This window comes from Notothenia coriiceps, unplaced genomic scaffold (genome assembly GCF_000735185.1).
Source record: "Notothenia coriiceps isolate Sejong01 unplaced genomic scaffold, NC01 NC01_scaffold00037250, whole genome shotgun sequence".
Classification (NCBI taxonomy): Eukaryota; Metazoa; Chordata; class Actinopteri; order Perciformes; family Nototheniidae; genus Notothenia; species Notothenia coriiceps.
In genome coordinates, this window is record NW_011369951.1 from 13,344,724 (window position 1) to 13,346,821 (window position 2,098).

Consider the following 2,098-nt stretch of genomic DNA (forward strand, 5'->3'; position numbering starts at 1 on the left):
GCATTTCTTGGACAGAGCTTTCCCGATCAGCCCCCCCCCCACCAAACAGCTGTAACCATCATTTGACCAACGAAGGACATTCACCCACAGGCATTCTGAGCCTTTTACGATTGAATACAACTAAGTTGAATACGTTCAGTGTGGAGATACGACAGCTTATACAGGATAACGTTCAAATTTCAAGTCAAGAGAGGCGTAGCGCCTTGCTCTGGTTATTTTGCATTTACTGTGCATTCCACAATCACACCTTTGTACAGAGCCTATTCATACAGCTGGTCACAAAGAATTTTAGACTGTCAACAACATATGGCCTCTCCTTTATTTTTCTTAGGTGCACAAAACGTCACTGCACATAGGCTGTCTAAATAAAAACAAAATTTGATAACAGGCTACAAAAGATATTTAGCATGTCCTACCGACATTCATTTACAGATCAAATCCTCAGATATATACGTCGAAATAAATCAATGAAATCAAAAAGAAAAGAAGAATGTAAAAAGCTATGACATGGATGTAGACATACAAAAAAAAAAAAAACTGAACAGCCTTAAAGAACACAGTCCTTACACACAGTAGGCAATCGTACAAAAGGGGAAATTAATCTTCGTCACACCCGTCCCCAGGCCTGGACAGGAAGTGAAAAAAACATTGTTCTGGGCTTTAAGCATTTACATTGTTCAGTCACTTTAACTCTTTATATGTATTGAAATTCAAGAAGCTTTTAGATAGTTTAAGGCAGTTGTCTTTACAATCATATTTTGGAACAGTTAACGCTAAGTGACAACAAATGTTTGGAACAGGAACCATCAGCAGTTAGAATGTGCTGTGAAACATGATGACAACAAAAGTAAAGTTCAGATTGTTCTGTGTGTGTGTGTGTGTGTGTGTGTGTGTGTGTGTGTGTGTGTGTGTGTGTGTGTGTGTGTGTATATATATGTGTCAATCAATCTTCCCAGTAAGGAGGGGTTTGAGGGGGGGGAGAGTGTGTTTGGTTATGGGAGGGAGTTCTGGCTCCCTCCTGTGGCCAATGCCGGGGGGGTTGTATGATCTGGTGTTGTTGGAGTAGATGAGGCCCTGTACTTACTTGAAGCCCTGCTGGTTCCAGGCCTGGCCGTAGACGCCGTAGGCGGGGACCTGCCACCCGTTGGGCACGTACTGGCTGATCTGGGGCCCGTTGCCGTACCACTGGCCCCACTGGCCGTAGGGCTGGGCGGCCGCAGGGAAGCTCATCTTGTTCTGCTGCGGGAGGAAGAGCCACAGCCAGGGTTAGGACAGCAGTTTGAGAAATGTAGACGGGTTGGGATGAGTGCTTGTTAGTCAGTTTTCTGAATCCAAAAATGTCTCATCCCACAGGCCATAAGAATGTTAAACACCTGAACTTTTGAAAGAACATCCATAACATTCATCTGGTTGTAACTTATATATATATAAATATTCCATTTCCTTGTAGACTATTCTGCACAATTTCTATTATATTCTATTTTATTTTATTTACTTGCACTATTATCTGTTGTATTGTGTTGCTCTGTTGGAGGAGCCTGTGACCTAAGATGTGCATTGTCATAACTACACTGTAGCTATGAACACATGACAGTAAAAGCCTTGAAACGTATTGTCCTTTGTTTGGTTTAATAACATTCAAATTCCATACGTTTTTATGGTCTTATAACTAGGGATGCTCCGATACTCACTCTCTGCCGATCGATCGGTGCTCTCTAAAAATGCCAATTGCGAGAGCCGATCGCATGACGTAAAATACATGACACTTTTCTCTGTGCGCGGCAAAACAAGCTCTCCAAAATGGCTTCACCAGTCTGGCAGTATTTTAAGGTGTCCGAAAATGACAATAAAATAGCGGTAAGCAACGCGTGTGAAGCAGAAATCCTGCAGCTCCGCCCGCTGAGCGGAGCAACACACACTAAGAGTTAGACCTAACACACTTAGCTATTTGATCTACCTCTGGAACAAGCTAAACTAGTTATACATATATTTATTCTTCACTGCCGGGTCACTCATTACTGGATCAGTGAGCTGCATGAGATACTGACAGGCTGTCAGGAGAGAGAGAGAGAGAGAGAGAGAGAGGAAAAGAAAGTGC

The 2,098-nt window shown here is 42.8% G+C and overlaps 1 protein-coding gene across 3 annotated transcripts in view; it reads right to left on the reverse strand.

Moving 5' to 3' along the window:
- Nucleotides 1-298: 298 nt before the first annotated feature.
- The window catches only part of LOC104967008 (nucleolysin TIA-1 isoform p40-like), a 10,346-nt gene continuing 8,546 nt past the window's right edge, over nucleotides 299-2,098 (reverse strand). For 2 of the 3 annotated variants that reach the window (XM_010796375.1, XM_010796376.1), the window contains exons 11-12: nucleotides 1,085-1,239; nucleotides 299-625 (exon numbers count right to left, since the gene is read on the reverse strand). In XM_010796375.1, the coding sequence (XP_010794677.1) occupies nucleotides 598-625; nucleotides 1,085-1,239 (183 nt within the window). In that variant the 3' untranslated portion in view covers nucleotides 299-597. Of the gene's footprint in view, nucleotides 626-1,080; nucleotides 1,240-2,098 lie in introns of those variants that run through there. The other variant, XM_010796377.1, reaches the window with a different exon arrangement.